At 42.0% G+C, this 16,155-nt stretch overlaps 1 protein-coding gene across 2 annotated transcripts in view; it reads left to right on the forward strand.

Moving 5' to 3' along the window:
- adcy8 (adenylate cyclase 8 (brain)) overlaps window positions 1-16,155 on the forward strand; it is a 127,817-nt gene that overhangs the window by 61,415 nt on the left and 50,247 nt on the right. For both annotated transcript variants that reach the window (XM_082514276.1, XM_082514277.1), the window contains exons 6-7: window positions 4,018-4,176; window positions 5,763-6,033. In XM_082514276.1, coding sequence (XP_082370402.1) covers window positions 4,018-4,176; window positions 5,763-6,033 — 430 coding nt within the window. The remainder of the gene's footprint in view (window positions 1-4,017; window positions 4,177-5,762; window positions 6,034-16,155) is intronic.

The following is a 16,155-nucleotide window of genomic DNA, read 5'->3' on the forward strand; positions in this document are numbered from 1 at the left end:
GAGTAGGATGAAGTTTACACTTTTCCTGTTCCTACCCCCTAATTTCAAATTTCATTACTTACAAATTAATATTTAGAATTCGACATATTGTCACCCTCACATTACTCAGTCATTAACAATGTACAGTAGGTGTGTTTACCTCTAAACACTGCTATAGACGAGAAGATGGGATTTTCAAATGAAGGTGTTTACAGCTGAATGCAGGGACAGAAGTGGAGACAGACTGCACTGTTTGTTAGGCACAAAAACACACAAGCGAGTATATCTCCTCTGACCTGCTCCTGTTAGCACTAATCAGCTGTTAGTGCTGATTTGAAACCTCAGCAGGACGTGTTCACAGAATTACCTGAGTCTCTCACAGTCTCGGTCGTTGTGTCCTTGGGCGAGACACTTCACCCGTTGCCTACTGGTGGTGGTCAGAGGGCCCGGTGGCGCCAGTGTCCGGCAGCCTCGCCTCTGTCAGTGCGCCCCAGGGTGGCTGTGGCTACAATGTAGCTGCCATCACCAGTGTGTGAATGTGTGTGTGAATGGGTGGATGACTGGATATGTAAAGCGCTTTGGGGTCCTTAGGGACTAGTAAAGCGCTATATAAATACAGGCCATTTACCATTTACCATATAATAAGGTTTATGCCTGCCTGTGTGATACGGCCTGTTTAAGAAGTCTGTGCTCCAGTTTTAGCGAGTGAAATCCTCGTGTGTTACTCGTCTCTGACATAGCACTAAGTAGCACATCTGTGCATGTCGCCTGTACATCTTATAGATACAGCTTGCTATTAGCCGACAGCCTCATGTCCAAACATATTTCTAATAAAAAAATTAACATGATGGAGCCGAACCACAAACACAGTTTTAAACCCCTTTCAACATGTAAATTAATCAGAACGGGAGCTATATTGAAATGTATTGATTTTTTTGGTATAGTATTTTTTTCTCTCTCTTATTTTCTTTTCTAAATGTACCTGTATATTGTTTACATGTTTGAAATAAATCACCAATCAAACTGTGGTGTCCAGAAACAAAGGATGGTGTCACAGAGGCTACATACATTTTTTTCCATTTAAAATCTGTGATATTTACAAAAACCCTTTAACTGATTAAAGAACAGGAGACCCCCTTACTGCTGCAGACACGAGGTCGAATGTGGTGTGTGCGGAAAACTTACAGATTGGGGATGATCAGGACAAAAGTCTGGGAAGAAGCCCTGCTACTTCCAGATGCCACCCACAGATTTCCATTAAAATCTGTTGTCTTAATTATTATTTACTCTACGTCAGCACTCACAGCGCTTTATACAACGCATCTCATTCACACATTTACACAAGCATTTATTTTCTGCCTCTACGTCAGAGGTGTTGAACTCCAGGCCCCGAGGGCCAGTGTCCTGCAGGTTTTAGATCTCACCCTGGGTCAACACACCTGAATCAAATGATTAGTTCATTATCAGGCCTCTGGAGAACTTTGAGACATGTTGAGGAGGTATTTTAGCCATTTAAATCAGCTGCGTTGGATCAAGGACACATCCAAAACCTGCAGGACACCGGCCCTCGAGGCCTGGAGTTCGACACCTGTGCTCTACGTGCTCTCTTAGACGGCAGCATCTCGGGGGTTCGCTATGTTGCCTGAGGATAATTTGGACTAGAGCAGCCAGGGAATGAACTACCAACCTTTTGATTTGTAGGTGACGTGTATGTATATATATATATATATATATATATATATATATATATATATATATATATATATATATATATATATATATATATATATATATATATGGAAAGAACTTCCTGGCAGAGTCAACACAGTATCACAGCATCTTCATTCTCCTCCTCCTCTTCGTTGTTAGCTGCAGGTTGTTTGTTAATTTCTACTCCAGGTGTCGTCTAGCAGCTGACTGACTTTAACCACCTGTCACAAACACCCAGGATGCCTTTCACCTCACATTCATTGCGGCTCTTATGAAGCATGAAATAACGCCAGGAGGGAGGAAGAGGCGTGACAGGCCTGTCTGCTCCTCGGAGGCTGTTATCAGCTGCACTCTGTCCTGCTTTTATTGTGTTTCAGGGAAAAATAAAGTACGAAATGAGAAAGTAATTTATTAACAGGTGCGACGAGTCTACAGAAACAGTTTTACCTCTTTTGTTGAAGTGCCACAGATATGCCTGAACTCTTTTGTGTTCGTTTCTTGGTGGATTTGAACGGTGTTTGCCTGGCAGCATTATCTGTCTCCGTGTTCTGTGTTTCTTTAGTTTCACCAAAGGTCAGTTTCATGTATATTAATCTGCTGAATTAATGCCGTCAGTGTTTTTCACAGTACGACCCAAAGTGACCCCTGAAATATTTTTAAATTAATGCCAGACGTGTGCCCCTGAAGTCAATTAGATCAGCTTTTTTAAACTCAAATATACATACCTGCGTGTAATTTTACACTTTTTTCAAAATCATCCATTGTTACCTTCATAACCTTAATTCAGTTTATTCACAGCCTCACAACGCTTTATTTTCATTGTATTTTCATGCTCATGTAAGTGGTCCAGTCCACTTACACACCACATTATATATTATTTTGTATTCTGAAACAGTTAAACATGTTTCAGGTAACTTTTGAAACGTATTTCTGGGAGTATTTGAATGGACTGTGATTGTAAATGGATCTGGGAGTGACTACATGCCTGGTGTGCAGTCAGGGGAAGCCCAAAACATTGTTGAGGGGTGTCAACATTTTTTACATGGGGGAAAAATTCTGGGATAAGATTTGTTGGTTCATCTAAATTCACAGAGCAAATCTTTTAATTTTGTGATTTTTTTAAAATTCAAGGTACGTACAGTACGGTACATCAGCTACGTCAACAAAGCTAAATCACACGCTGGCATCATCTGTCATGATTTTACATATAATAACACAATAAAAATAATCTGGTCCTCACCAGGTCTGATAATATCACCTGGATGAACAGTAACACACGACAGATTTCACCATCTAATTATTCATATAAGCCAGAATGCAGAAACAGTGCATGAGCTCACAGCATGATTCAGCATCTTCTAGAACAGGGGTGGGCAATTCCAGGCCCCGAGGGCCGGTGTCCTGCAGGTTTTAGATCTCACCTTGGGTCAACACACCTGAATCACATGATTAGTTCATTACCAGGCCTCTGGAGAACTTCAGGACATGTTGAGGAGCTAATTTAGCCATTTAAATCAGCTGTGTTGGTTCAAGGACACATCTAAAACCTGCAGGGACACCGGCCCTCGAGGCCTGGAGTTGCCCACCCCTGTTCTAGAAGCATTTTTAGCGTTAATAGCTGTATGACTGTATCAGTCTCTCACATCGGTGTGGAGGATTTTTTGACGTAACTTCCTTTCATTGAGTTTAGTTAAACTCTCTCAACAGTGTGTCACAGCATTTCAGTCAGATTGAGGTCTTTGAGTGGAGCATTGCAAAACCTTGGTTCGTTTCTTTTTCAGCCACTCTGCTGTAGATTTGTAGATGTGCTGCTTTTCTTGTGATCTTTGCAGTTTGAGACCGATGGCATTTAACTCTAGGGGCTGTGGCGTGCCAAGGTCCTGTTGTTGCAAAACAAGTCCTAAACGTCAGCCCTCCACCACCGTGCTGACCGTTGGTATGGGGTGTTTGGTTAGTTTTAAATGTTGTGCTTTACATTATGGATAAACTTCTCCATTTTGGTCTTGTTCTTCCAGAGCACAAACCTTTACAAACCTAAGACTTCCATGTTCTTTTTTCCCGTTCTTTGGGATTTATTGCAGCCGTCAGTAAACCCTGTACTAGCATAAAGCAAAGCTGTACAGCTAATCTTCTCTTTCCACTGTATTAACAAACATGGAGCGGCTAGCCAGTCAGTTGCAACCTCTGTCTGTTGTTTGTTCGTTCTTCTTGCCAAAAATCGGCTAGTTTTCTCCGTTTCTTCTCAGTACATTAGTTTAGCGCCGTAGTCCTGATTTATATAAGAGTACTATGCCAAAAATTAACCGCTTTTTTCCCGCTTTCTTCCAGATACGTGAGATCACGGACGAAACACGACATCGACATGCGTATTGGGATCCACTCCGGCTCGGTACTGTGCGGCGTGCTGGGACTCAGGAAGTGGCAGTTCGATGTCTGGTCCTGGGATGTGGACATCGCCAACAAGCTGGAGTCTGGAGGCATCCCAGGGTGAGGAAACGGAAGGAATTTTCTGTGGCTGTTTTTATCTCCAGTTGGATTATTGGCAGTGGACAGACGGAAAATTCACTCACATAAAACATGGCTCCAGAGAAAGCAAACGGATGTTTGGTAAAGATATGTCATGGCCAGAGCCGAGCAGGAGATGCGATTATGCTGAGTCCCTCGGTCATTTATTTTTATCCACCCTCATATAGTTTTTAAAAGGATAGTTTAGTGGCATAATATGGGAATTTTTTAATCTTCACGTTCCTGTTGTTCCTGTTTGACCTTAAAAGGCAGATTATTTCTCTAAGTACTGATTTAACATTTCCTGCAAGCATCTTTTCCCATAAACTTCTATATAATCTGACTCGTTTTTTCACCCGTCACCTCGTGCTGCAAATTAGAACGGAAGCAAATTTGTATGTCTATGTCTGTATGTATACATGTCTGTATGTATCTTCTCCTTAACAGGTGGGCCAATCGAGCTCGAGCATCATCATGTATATAGTGATTATTAACATCTATATGTATTAAAAAAGCATTTACTATAAATCCCAGTTCTTTTGATTTTTCACATTCATCACCCTCCTGTGAATGTGATGTTACATTCTACATTAGTGTTTGTTTCATGTCACGTTCATGTTTGTCGCCCATATGTTACGTAATGTTCATCAAATGTGTATCTGAGGTGGAATTTTGTTCCAGTCATCACTAAATGCATCTCCACTGGTTGCTGAGCCTGGTTCTGCCAGAGGTTTCTTCCTGTTGAAAGGGAGTTTTTCCCCCTGTAGGCAAGTGCTTGCTCACAGGTGTGATCTGATCATTGGGATTTTCTCTGTGTTACTGTAGGTGTTGACCTCACAATATAAAAAAGATCCTCAAGAAAAAATCAGTACCTGGTGAAGAAAGTGAAACATTGAACAGCAAATGTTTTTCACAGGAATTATTTATGTCATGGATTCACTTCAGTTCAAATGAATTCTAGTCAAAGCGGTCATCTCAGAGTACATGTAAGGGAAGATCCTGCAATTTTAGCAAGAGAACTCCAATGAGCTGCTCTTGATGTGATGGTGGGAAAGAAGATTTCTAATAGGATGAGGCTCAGGGAGGGGCAGCTTCGATTGGCTGGGTGGGTGAAGGGAAAGAGAAAATGAATAGAGAGACCACAAATAACACACACAATAAAACACAAAGTACAGGAAACAGAAGACAAAAGCAAGACAAAGCCAGAACTGAATTATGGATTTACATCTAATCAGCGACATGATTACATTGTATCTAGGGATACTTCTTTCCCTTTGGGCATGATGTTATATATATATATATATATATATATATATATATATATATATATATATATATATATATATATATATATATATATATATATATATATATATATATATATATTGCCATTTTTTATCTTTACTGGATAGTAAGTGCAGGCATTAAGTGGGGAGAGAGCAAGCACGAAGCAAAGGACTGTGGGTCAGACTTGAACCCAGACCACTGTGGCCTGTGGTTACCTTCTCACCCACTGAGCTAAAGTGGCAAAAGATGTTTTAAATATGTATGTTTTTTCTCCATTTCAGGAGGATCCACATCTCTAAGGCAGCTCTGGATTGTTTAAACGGTGACTACGAGGTGGAGGAAGGCCACGGGAAGGACCGCAACGACTTCCTTCGCCGCCACAACATCGAGACGTACCTGATAAAGCAGCCCGAGGAGAGTCTGCTCTCCCTGCCGGAGGACATCATGAAGGAGGCGGCCAGCTCGGCTGACCGTCGAGCCAGCAGCGCTACCTTTAACGAGGCCTCGTGGAGCCCCGAGCTCCCCTTTGACAACATCGTGGGGAAGGAGAACGTAAGTCCCGCCACTGCTTGTAATTCAGGTCATGATGTATGCACTTTATCACCCTGCCAGAGAATGTCTGTCTTTGCAGCAAACTTCTTCTGCAGTGATGATTAAACTGTTATCTTTAATTCTACGTTCGGGGGAGGGGAATGAATTTTATCTGCTCGTTAGCTAATGACATAATGACCCCATTTCTGGGTTCAAATGTTTCCTTATGATGAATGGGAGTCTCGTCTCTTTAATATTCTCCAGTGCTCCGTTTTTTTTTTTTTAAACTGGCACAAGCCCACCAGACCTATTTAATTGCCATTCTCAGCCTGGTTTCTTCTCAGCCTGGTAGGACCCAGGTGCTGCTAATTAAATGCCCTTAATTAATTGATCATCAGCAAGTGTAAGCACCTCTATAAAAGCAGTTTGTTGGTCTGGAGCATTCAGGCACGTGCAAACATTACAGCACGAGTGAAAATCCTCGCAAATTCATCCCATAGTCAGATCATGCAATGCTCAGAGACATGCACAAACCTGAGTTTTTTCTTTCTTTTCCTGTCATACAATATTACATTCATGACAGTACAATTAGAAAAGATTGAACAAATATGGCTTGTTTGGAAGTGGAGACGTTTGGCCATAGCACTTCATACAGCACAGACGGTCAGCGCGGCGCTGCAGGGGTATTGATTTGGGCTTGGCCCAAACTGAGTCATGCAACAGGACAATGATCCCGAGCACAGCAGCAATGGCTGAAAAAGAAAATGTTGCGAAGGTCCAGCCAAAGTCCGGACCTCAAGAGAGCTGTGCAAAAATGAAGTGATGCTGCAAAGAAGAGTGGGACAGATTTTATCCACAGAAACTGATCATTTGATCAAGTTATTATCAATAAAGGTTGTTGATTAAGCTATTTAATCATATGGCGTGCCTAGTTTTTCGCAGGACTCCACGTCATATCAAAACTGTACATAAGCTAATCCTTGACAAGTTTTCCAGCGATGTTAGATTCAACGTTAGAGCAGCGACTTTGTAAATCCTCGTTTCATCGACGCCTGAATGCTAAACTTTACTGTAACACCTGTTAGAACAACCACACGCATCTTTTTATTGGAGCTAAACAAATTTGGACTGTTTTCAATTGTCTGTGCTTGTTTTCGTTTTGGAACTGAAGCATTTGGACCCAGAAATGAGTGAAGATGCCAGACGAAGCAAGTAGATGGGAGGAAATAAACTTCTGTTTCATTTTTCCTGATGATATTTGGACGACTAGAATACTCTTGGCCAGCTTGTTTGCTTTAACTGAGTTTCACTGCAGGATGAAGTTTTTTGTCACGGCGGGCGTTTTTTAATTTATTTATTTGTTTTTTGTTTACAGTGCATGGGATCTTCGCAGTTGTTTCGCCTGTTTGTTGGTTGCTTTGTCCTTTTTGGGGGGTTTTGTTTTCCTGGGAGCGAGTGGACAGCTTTCTGCAGAGAAAATGTGTTACTGTGGTAACGCATCACTGCGCGCCAGCCTTCTTTTTATTTTTTATTTTCGGATGACGAGCTTGTGATTGTGTGGCCCATTTTAAACATCCTCCTCATTTCTTCTTCATTTGCCTGCCTGTGACAACAAACCAGCCCCCGGAGGGGTTTTGTGTTTTGTCTAAGACGGTTGAATTTGGAGAGAGTGATTGAAGGTTGAGCTTGTTTCACATTTTCTTTCTTTTTTTTGTTGAACAATGTGGAAGGGAGAGGGAGAAAAACTAACAGCTGATGGATGTTTGTGACAGTTTCAAATGGTGTTCAGAGAGTTTCCTGTCAGGAAATATCTGAAAATATGTTAGAAAAATGTCCTTAAAACATCAGACACAGGCTGATGAATGCATCATTGTTTTTTTTTTTTTACAGTATCATTTAATGCAGTTTTCTCTGTTTGCACCGTTCACAGATCCTTTTGCCTCTATAAGGAGCTAACACACCGGTTAGATATATAGTCATAGACTGAGGAAGAGAGGCGTGCAACTGCAATGAAACAACATGATGGCGCTGTAAAGTCTGATTGCTGTGTCTTGTGAACACTGTTGGGCATTTACCTTGCAGTATAAAGCCACCTTGAGGTGACTGTTGTTGTGATTTGTGCTGCATTAATGAGCTTGAACTGAATTAAAGGCAGGATTACGTGTTGTGTGCTGCCAGGTTCATGGGCGAAGGCGAGGCTGTGTGGTTCGGGTAAATTGTGAAGATCTTTTTAAAGGAAACTTCTTAATCTGCTCTTGAGTTGCCATCTTCAGGTCTTTGAAAGACATTTATGCAAGAAAAAAATGAAAGATTTGTTACTTTTCTTTTAGAAGATTGTGCTGTTTGAGCTATGTTGCATTGTGTTGCATTAGTATGCCTGAGTAAGGCTACCAAATGTTGAGGGCATTACATTTTAAGTGTGCGTGTTAGTCCCCATAGGGAAATAGTTCCTCTGCATTTAACCCATTCACCCAGTGAAGCAGTGGGCAGCCACCAGTGCAGCGCCCGGGGAGCAGTGTGTAGGGACGGTACCTTGCTCAGGGGTACCTCAGGGTAGCCGTTCAGTGGAGTCGAACCCCCGACCTTCCGATCATGGGGCCACCACTCTACCTACTGAGCTATCCCTGCCCTTACATGGACTACGTTGCATATGAAAATGGTGTGATACCTTTTTGATGAATTAAGTACCAGCGTGACCTGCACTGAAACCGAGACGACTCTGCTCTTGTGCTGCTTTAATTGTTGCGACATCATTGGGCTGCTTTTCTCTTTCTCTCGGTGTTTTGTGCTCTGCAGTGATTTGAATCAGGCCTAATTAACCATCAGCTTAACTGAGTTCTTTCCTAAATGAGGTTTTAAAAACACCCCAGATATTTTATGCTGAATGCATGTGCTGTCTATATCCAATAGTACTGATGCTTGAGAGCAGAGATGTCTTTGAAAAGTAAACCTGGAATGCTTCGACGACAGGGTCATAAAGTCTCGTCTTTTAATGACTGACAGACACAACAGCGCTCAGCTGTAAACGACTAAAGAGGTGTTGTTGTCACCCTGCTGGGTGGGTGGTGTGGACACCCCGGTTTGTGGTTACTTGAGAACGAGCCAACGTAGGATTTTGAAATTACACCACAGGTGCAGCTACTAAAAATCTCAGATGAGTTAGAATCTCTGTCACCTCGACCTCAGGGTCAAGGTCAGTTTTCCAAAACTCTTGTGAATGTGATACTCCTGAAGGAAGTGTTATCATAGGTGCATCTACTGGGAAGCTGATGGGTAACACTGGGGACCATGCTTGGAGTCTTTCATGATGTGCATGATGTTATTAGGGGGGAGGTTTCAATTTCTGGGAAAAGACGGTAAAAAAGATATTTGCAGCTGAAGCAGTGTGTGTCCATTTCACAGCCTCACCTACACCAGCAGCATCCTTTGTTTTGTCCTCTTTACAGTTCTGCACACTGGAGTAATATTGGGAGGGGGGAGGCAACTCTAAACAGTGGCGTCTTCTGCTCATGCATGACTCTTTTTTTATTCTCAGTCCTGATCCATGGCCTATGTTGTCTGAAAGGATCATAAGCAGGACAATCTGCCTTAAAGTGGAGATTTCAGATTTTTGTATATGACGTGATGGAGAAATGAAAAATTCAGAGCTCTTCTGTGTTGCATTTGAGCTTCACGTGAAAGGTAAAGTAAAAGCGGTGATTATTGAGCATGAGCATTTCAGCGTTGTGAAACTTGAGCTGTTGGATTTCGTTCTGGCCTTCATCTTGGAGGAGGAGGTGCAGTTATTCTGATGTCTCCTTAGCTTTGAAGTTTACATTTTCTTCACATTTCGTATGTATTTTTCTGTGTATCAGTTTGTGTAACCACTGCTGACTGAGCTGCTGCCCATCTTTGAAGGCTGAAATATTTAAACTTCATTCAGTTCATTTTATGTCAAGTCAAGTTTATTTATAGAGCACATTTAAAAACAACCAAGGCTGACCAAAGTGCTGTACAGTAAATACAGATAAAAATACAATAGAACACAATTTCGTAAAACACCTCGCTGATCAAATAAAAAAATAAATAAACAAATAAATTAAACCTTTCTAAAAGCCAATGAAAAGAGGTGAGTTTTAAGAGCAGTTTTAAAAGTTTCTAGGCTTTTGGAGAGTCTGACGTGAGGAGGTAAACTGTTCCACAGTCTGGGTGCAGCCACAGCAAACGCCCTCTCTCCCTTTGTCTTTAATTTATACCTGGGAACATCTAAAAGCATCAGATCGGCTGACCTCAAAGATCTCCTGGGGCGATAAGTACTAAGGAGTTCTGACAGGTAAGAAGGTGCAGTGCCATTTAAAACCTTAAAAGCCAGCAGTAAGATTTTAAAATCAATCCTAAAAGCAACTGGGAGCCAGTGGAGAGAGCAGAGAACCGGAGTGATGTGGTCTCTTTTTTTTGAACCGGTCAACAGGCGAGCGGCAGCGTTCTGCACCAGTTGAAGGCGATGTAGACAGGAACGATCTAGGCCAGCATAGAGGGAATTACAGTAGTCCAGCCGTGAAGTAATAAAAGCATGGACCACTCTTTCTAGATCGTTCCTCGTCTGTGTTTTATCTTTTTCTTTGTTCTTGTAATTGGAAAGGTTCTGCAGAGTTTCCTTGTAAACACATTTTATTTAGTTACTTCCAGGTGTCTGATGTATCACAGTAAATGAATGTGAGCTTGTTTTGCTGTATTACACCTGACAGTGTGTTAGTGTTAATGTAGATGAGGGTGCTCGGTCTCTGCAGCAGATTAAACTCTGACCGTTGTCTTACGCATACTTGGACGTATCTGCTGTCCTCCCACAAACAAAGACATGTCATCGTGCATGATGATGGGAGGGGGATTAAGAGTGCATTCTCAGGCCACATTAGCATTCCCAGATTGCTTTGATCGGACGAGCTTTTTGTGTCCAGCGCTGCTGGCCGACACCCAGCACCACAAACATGCCGCTTGGCGAGGACTCGTTGTTCCTCCATCACAAAGTGAATGGCGCCTTCCTACAGCTTCTGCTCCAGGCCGTCGAGCTTCACGTTTCATCAGGATAACTGGAGAAGGCGAACAGTTAGCCAAACAGTTAGCTTAAGATTTCATGTTAAACACATCACCAAGCCATTTCAAAACCCTGCAGAGATAATAGAGATAATGAAGACTTAATTTAGCATCAAACTTGAAACGTTTAAAAGACATTTATAGAAGTAGGCTGTCGACCGCGTGTGATGCATCAGTGTCTGTGTTTTCTCCTTCGTCTCTTTTAGTTTCTTCCTGTTTGGCTTCCTTTGTTTTTATTTACTGCAATTGTTCTCTTCCCTCCTTTGTTATTTGTCTGATTTTCTCTGTGCTGTGTACTCCAAACGTGGTTTTGCTCTGTCATCGTTTTCCTTGTTGGATAGAAAATAGACTTCTTTTCCTGTCCTCCTTCTCTCTTCCCAAATGGTTGCAGCAGATGGCCCCGCCCCTCCCAGAGCCTGGTTCTGACTGAGGTTTCTTCCTGCTAAAAGGGAGTTTTTCCTTCCCACTGTCGCCAAAGTGCTTGCTCATCATATGATTGTTGGGTCTAGCTTACAATCTAAAGCATCTTGAGGCGACTGTTGTTGTGATTTGGGGCTGTATAAATAAAATTAAATTGAGTTGAATAGACTGATTAAAGTTCCCGTGTGCTTGTCTGGCTGGCTGTGATTGAGTGCACTCAAGAATGTTAAACACAAACTTGACAATTTCCTTTTGATTTCATGGACATTCAGGTCATAAATTATACATTACAATTATTATAATACATACTATTATAAATCATAATATGTATTTAAAAGTCCAGTCACAACAGATTGCAGTCTAACACTGTATATTCTACACGTTTTTATGAATACAGCGCTGTTACAACATGCGATGGTAATGCCATATTTTCGCTCCTTATGTGAACAGTGAAATGTGTCTCCGCTCTCAGCGTGTGCCAAATGTGCAGAGCTGCAGTTTGATTGTTTCATCTCCTGCAGCTCCGAGCTGACAGCAAACTCTGCAAACTCGCCTCCTGTGTATACGAGGCTGAATGCAGCAGGAGTTTACAGCGTCTGATGTAAGCGTGTGTTTGGATGCAGAGGAATGGTTTTTCTGAAAAGTGCCACTTGGTTTTTTTTTTTCTTCTGGCACAATGAAAGCCTGTTAGAGAAGTCAATTCAAACAGTGGCTCTTTGCATATCAAAGGCTCCTCGGAGGAGTTTCAAAGCATCTCTTTAAAAAAAAACACTTTTATTTTCTGTTGCGTTGCTTTCCTTGGAGCTCGAGTTCTCACTGCTGGTTTTCTGTGACCCCCGTCCTTCACTCCTATTGGTCTGATTTGGCTGGCACGATACTGGTGCACGCCTGTGTCAGTCAGACAGGAAATAAAGGGACTGCAGTACAACAAGAAGAGTTCAGTTATGTCTTGGCTGCGTCCATTGTTATGACATGAATATTTGAAGGCCGATAATCGGTGTAAACGTGACTCGCCACCGCATGGTCAGCGTTTCTGGAAATTAATCACCGTCTTGTTAAGTGGCCGCTGCTTCTCTGCTGCAGGGAAATAAGTACTGTAGAAATGAGCCGACACAGTCGGATGGCAGTGGTTGACGTAGTCGTGAAATTAAATCAATTAATTAGTGTTTATGGACACTTGTCTTCATTTACTTGAACATTATTCTGTATCAGACCAGTCTAGCATCAATTCATTTGTGTCCATGTGCATGAAGTTAACATTTTCCACTTTTGAAAGGTGAAAACGTCATTTTGCTGCTCACGCGAGAAGCCATGATTCAAGTCCCACACAAGTTCTATATTTTTAAAATGTGTTCTTACTGAAATGAGAGTAAAACTACTGGATTAGATTAGAGATCAAATATAATGAATTTATAAGCTGTTTCATGGGTGAGTGAGGGTTAGTCCTTTCCTCAACAATTAATAAGGCAGAGAAGTAGGAATGCATTTTTCCCAGGAGGAATATAGCACCAGGGATCACACGGTCAGTGAATCAGATGTGATGTGAATCGTATGCTGTGGCTTTAACAACCCAGCTGAACATCTATAGAAGACTTTGGACCAACCACCACCATCAAAACACAGGATATGGGGATAATTTTGGACCAATGGTGTCCATCCCTCTAGCAGTAATTCAGAGAATCCACATGAAGGCCCGACACCTTGTTAAGTGTACTCACACTAGGAGATCTGTAAGTCCAGGAAGTTTGACAACTGCAGCTGCTGCATTTCTTCTGTGTTCTCATCATAAACTTTAAATAAGTCAATAAGGCAACTAAAGTATACTAAAATCTAACTGTCCCGTTAGCTTAGAAGCTCGTTTTTCTTGCTTTAGTAGCCGATATTTAAACAAAAACACTAGAAATACTCAGCCTATGTTTGACTCTTATGCTAAGATTGAATGACTGACTTCTCTCACCTGCAGTAATCTGACTTTATGCTCCTTTTCTTCAGCCAGGACGCTGACAGCAGCTTTCACACTGACATGGGCACTAGGAGCTTCCATTAACTGTACACAGCTGGTTGAAGACATGCAATAACACATAATAGCAGATGATTCACCGATTTCACAGGCAGCTGACTGAAGCAGCAGGTAACAGCTCTGTGCTGATAACTGTTATAAAAACAGGATTTAGTATCTGCGGCCAACCATTATCTTCCAATTATCCTGTGTTTTATTGCGTAAGACACAGATAGCCACTGAAGAAATGACATCATATCCTGTGTGTCACTGTGATTACGGGAGCTATCGTCCATCCGGGACTGATTGCTATCATGAAACTCAGAAGATTCGTCGCGTGCCCTGAAATCGTACTCGGAGCTCCGTGTGGGCTCTGCGCCGACTCAGTGGCTCTGTCTCTACCTCTTTCATGCTTCACTGTGTACCTGCCGGCGCCCGTGATGCACAGCACAGTCGCAGTGCTTTTGCCTCGAAGGAGCTTCTGCGTTTCCTTAGAAGACCCGGTTACTCCGAGTCCCCGCTCTGTGAAATCCAGGCCAGAAAGAAATGGGTTCAGTTTCATGTTTCATTTCAGCTCTGCTCAAGTCTCACGTCTGCATTTGAAATGAAAGGTGGCTCAGCCGACAGGGACGCGCGGCAGCTTGATCTCTTTCTAGACGCTCCTCCCTTGACCTAATTCTCGCTACCTTGTTTGCATGTTCACTTTAAAGGCTCGCCGAAGGCTAGAAGCAGTCTGAGTTTGTGCTCAGTGCTGCTGTAGTGACTTAAGTCATGCCAGTTCAACTACAAAGCAGTGTGCAATCAAAAGTCTGAAGACGACATATTCAGCTTCTCCTTACGTTAAGTCATGTATACACTGCAGTAGCGGTAAATGCTCATTAATAAACATGGACAAAAACTCCATATGAGCAAAAGTGTCATCGTGCTGCTCTAAATGCTCAGGTTTGTTTTCTTTAGTTTCAAAACCACTAAGCTGGTGTCACGAAAGCACCCAGGTCGTGTTTTGATGCTCAGCTCCAGGCGTGAAAACCCAGACTTCAATAATCAGCTGGTGATGCAACAATGGCGACATCCATCTTTCATGTATAAACGATATTTGACTAGGGCACTTTTGTGGGAAAATCCTCTGCTGATTTATGTCTGCCACTTTTATGTTTCAAATTATATAATGCTTTGTGAGAAAGGGCACACCGTCACATCAGTGCCACAAAACAATGGTGTAAAAGGAAGTTTGAATAAGTACAAAGGTCCCTGTTCTGTTGTCATATGTTGGTCTTTGCAGCAGTGTGTTCTGTTATTAATGTGTATACATACATGTAACCCCCGCTGGCTCGATGCAGCCAAACACTGCTCGACGACTAATCACTGTAGCCAGTCCAAAGACGGGAAATGCCAGATTCAGAAGCGGTTGCCCTTTAGGCTGTAGACTTCCTGAGGGATGTGCATGCCAGGAAAAATCACAGCAGCACGGCTCATAGCCCTGCCCCCTCCGAGTTCTTCTCTCATTAGCTGAAGACTAAGGCTCGCTATCTGTATTGTGGAATATGAAGTAATAGATTCAGATTTCAATTTAATTCAATTCATTTGTATTTATACAGCACCAAATCACAACAACAGTCACCCAAAGATGCTTTATATTGTAAGGAAAACCCTACAATAATACATACAGAGAAAAACACTATGAGCAAGCGCTTTGGCGACAGTGAGAAGGAAAAACTCCCTTTTAACAGGAAGAAACGTCCGGCAGAACCAGGCTCAGGGAGGGGCGGGGCCATCTGCTGCGACCGGTTGGGGTGAGAGAAGGAAGAGAGGCAAAGAGACTGGCTGTGGAAGAGATTAATAACAAGTATGATTCAGTGCAGAGATTTCTGATGTGGATTTTTTCTGCGATACTTGTTTTTTACAGAAGAGTGTTTTGTGTTTTGAATGGAGTTTTCACAGGTAGCAGAGGGTCAGAGAGGGGACTGACATACAAGGAAAACTTGGCAGTACACAGCAAGTCTACATCACAGATTTTTATATAAAATATTATGTAGCTTCATCCAATTTCTGGAAACAGGTATGCGTAACAAGAGAAGGAAATTCTTTTGTGGCTTTGATCTCTTGATGGTGGAAATCCTTGTTTTAAATATTTAAAATGTTCACAGCTTTCCTTTAAACTTCACAGGGATTCATGTTTGAAACCAGATTCTCCTCTAAAGAGAGGAAACCTAAAGAAAACATCCAGCTCCAGACGCTGATGATAAATTAACTGTGCGATGATGAATTTCAGCCTGTATTCATTTTTTCTGCATAAAGTCTGAGTTTCTACCTAGTGTGTTTTTTTCATGTATTCTGATGAAGCTGACATTTGCGTCTCTCTGGGCTGCATGTGCAAAGATAAAGAGTGGAGTAGTAAAGTGTCTTTTATGCTTGTGAACAGGATGAAAAGAGTGAATCAAGAGAACCTTACCTTTCAAAATAAAACACACAGTTACATTATCAGTGCTGCAGGTTTTCAGCAATCTTGCATTATTATCATTGGAGCTCATCTCTGTTTCATTTCTTTCCGGCTCAGATGTTTGAAGGTTAAGTGATGAACAGGTTTGCCAAGTGACGGCTTGATGTTTTAGTTAGCAGAGGTGTCAAACAAAAGGCCCGGGGGCCAGAAT

This window comes from Aulonocara stuartgranti (assembly GCF_965226115.1).
Source record: "Aulonocara stuartgranti genome assembly, chromosome: 18".
NCBI classification, from domain to species: domain Eukaryota; kingdom Metazoa; phylum Chordata; class Actinopteri; order Cichliformes; family Cichlidae; genus Aulonocara; species Aulonocara stuartgranti.